Source organism: Papio anubis, unplaced genomic scaffold (assembly GCF_008728515.1).
Source record: "Papio anubis isolate 15944 unplaced genomic scaffold, Panubis1.0 scaffold4980, whole genome shotgun sequence".
NCBI classification, from domain to species: Eukaryota; Metazoa; Chordata; class Mammalia; order Primates; family Cercopithecidae; genus Papio; species Papio anubis.
In genome coordinates, this window is record NW_022165180.1 from 1 (window position 1) to 1,755 (window position 1,755).

General features: G+C 37.2%; 1 protein-coding gene across 1 annotated transcript; it reads left to right on the top strand.

Annotated features, from left to right (window-relative positions):
- The first annotated feature begins 81 nt into the window (after nucleotides 1-81).
- LOC101012151 (UDP-glucuronosyltransferase 2B23) lies at nucleotides 82-1,696 on the top strand. The gene is made up of 3 exons (XM_031662231.1): nucleotides 82-238; nucleotides 502-589; nucleotides 1,426-1,696. Exons 1-3 carry the CDS (start codon nucleotides 110-112, stop codon nucleotides 1,647-1,649), a joined length of 441 nt encoding a protein of 146 aa, XP_031518091.1. The 5' UTR covers nucleotides 82-109; the 3' UTR covers nucleotides 1,650-1,696.
- The last annotated feature ends 59 nt before the right edge of the window (nucleotides 1,697-1,755 follow it).

Here is a 1,755-nt window from a genome sequence, read left to right on the forward strand (position 1 = left end):
TTCCTTAAAATACCTGATTTTCTCTATTTAGTAACTTTTGCCAATTCTTTCAGTAGTGCCTGCTGTGCTGTTATTCTTTTGTGATGAAACAGATTCTCTTTCACAGGAAATGGAAGAGTTTGTACAGAGCTCTGGAGAAAACGGTGTTGTGGTGTTTACTCTGGGGTCAATGATCACTAACATGAAAGAAGAAAGGGCCAATGTAATTGCATCAGCCCTTGCCCAGATCCCACAAAAGGTAAGATGAAGTGCCTTACTGGTGTGGAAAACTACTGAAAGAAGCTGCTAAAGTTTGTAACTAATCCAATCATAGAAATTTCTGACAAATGTGAAGTTGGCCAAAATTAAATGTGAGTATTCTATTTATATCAGTCTTTGAGTAGTTCTGATTTACTAACATCCCTTGATCTCATTCCCACTCTTTTTCTCTTTTTACAGTTTGAACATTCTATAAGTTTTGAATTCCACTCATGGAATAAGATATTTTCTTTACTGTAACAGGTTCTGTGGAGATTTGATGGCAATAAACCAGATACCTTAGGTCTCAATACTCGGCTCTATAAGTGGATACCCCAGAATGACCTTCTAGGTAAGACTCGGGTGAACAAATACTGGATATATTAGTAACAGCACATTAGAGTGTTAATAGTTAATCATGAAAAAAGTTTTTTAAATGTTTGTTAAGGAAAAACAAAATGTAACTTCTTTATATTTATTTACCAGTCCAAGGGGGAAAAGAATATGCTATAATTATTGGCATTTTATGATATACACTCACATTCTTTACGGTCAGAATCAGCGAGAATCTTTATTTCGGGTGTTAATATATCTCACAGAATTTTTTAATAACTTCTTGAGCTGTCTCTCTGTCTCCTATTTCTACAAGTTTACACCTGTTGTTTCCTCTCCTGCAGGGTTATTTCAAGTGCCACCAAAAATAATAGCTCTTCTATCATCAATGACTCTGTATTTTCTGAAGGATTAAATTGCTAATCTTAATCATAAAGTGATGACAGGTCATGATGAAGTGTGACCTGTCCTTCCTCAATCCTAGCACCACCACCAACCCACTGCCTGCTGCCTTGCACACCCCACATATCACACTCTGTGTCCGCACTTAAAATAGCAGTTCACTTCATGCCCATCTCTTTGCTGTCTTCTTTATTGTATATTTTAAAAATCTAGATCACACTTTTTCATTAGTCCAACTGGAACTGTTGTATTGTTTTGCAGTCTGAAGTCACACACACCATTCAGCCTTCACTTGCATACCCAGCACAAGTACGTGTTTCTCCTCTGAAGTCTGAAAGCAATAGCAAAACAGTTCAATGTGTCATCTAGAAAACACTGTCACTTTCAGAGCCTTTCGTTGTGTATCTCATTTTATTCCTATGAATAATTTTTCTAAAATTCATGCAATCCTAGGTCATCCAAAAACCAGAGCTTTTATAACTCACGGTGGAGCCAATGGCATCTACGAGGCGATCTACCATGGGGTCCCTATGGTGGGCATTCCATTGTTTGCCGACCAACCTGATAACATTGCTCACATGAAGGCCAGAGGAGCAGCTGTTCAATTGGACTTTGACACAATGTCGAGTACAGACTTGGTGAATGCACTGAAGACAGTAATTAATGATCCCTTGTGAGTAGAACAATATTTTTCAGTAGATGGTATTTATAGATAGCTTCTCTTGTCAATAGTGAGTGTGAGTTTCATCCTTTTTATAAGAGAGTAATTCTGAAAGAATTTAA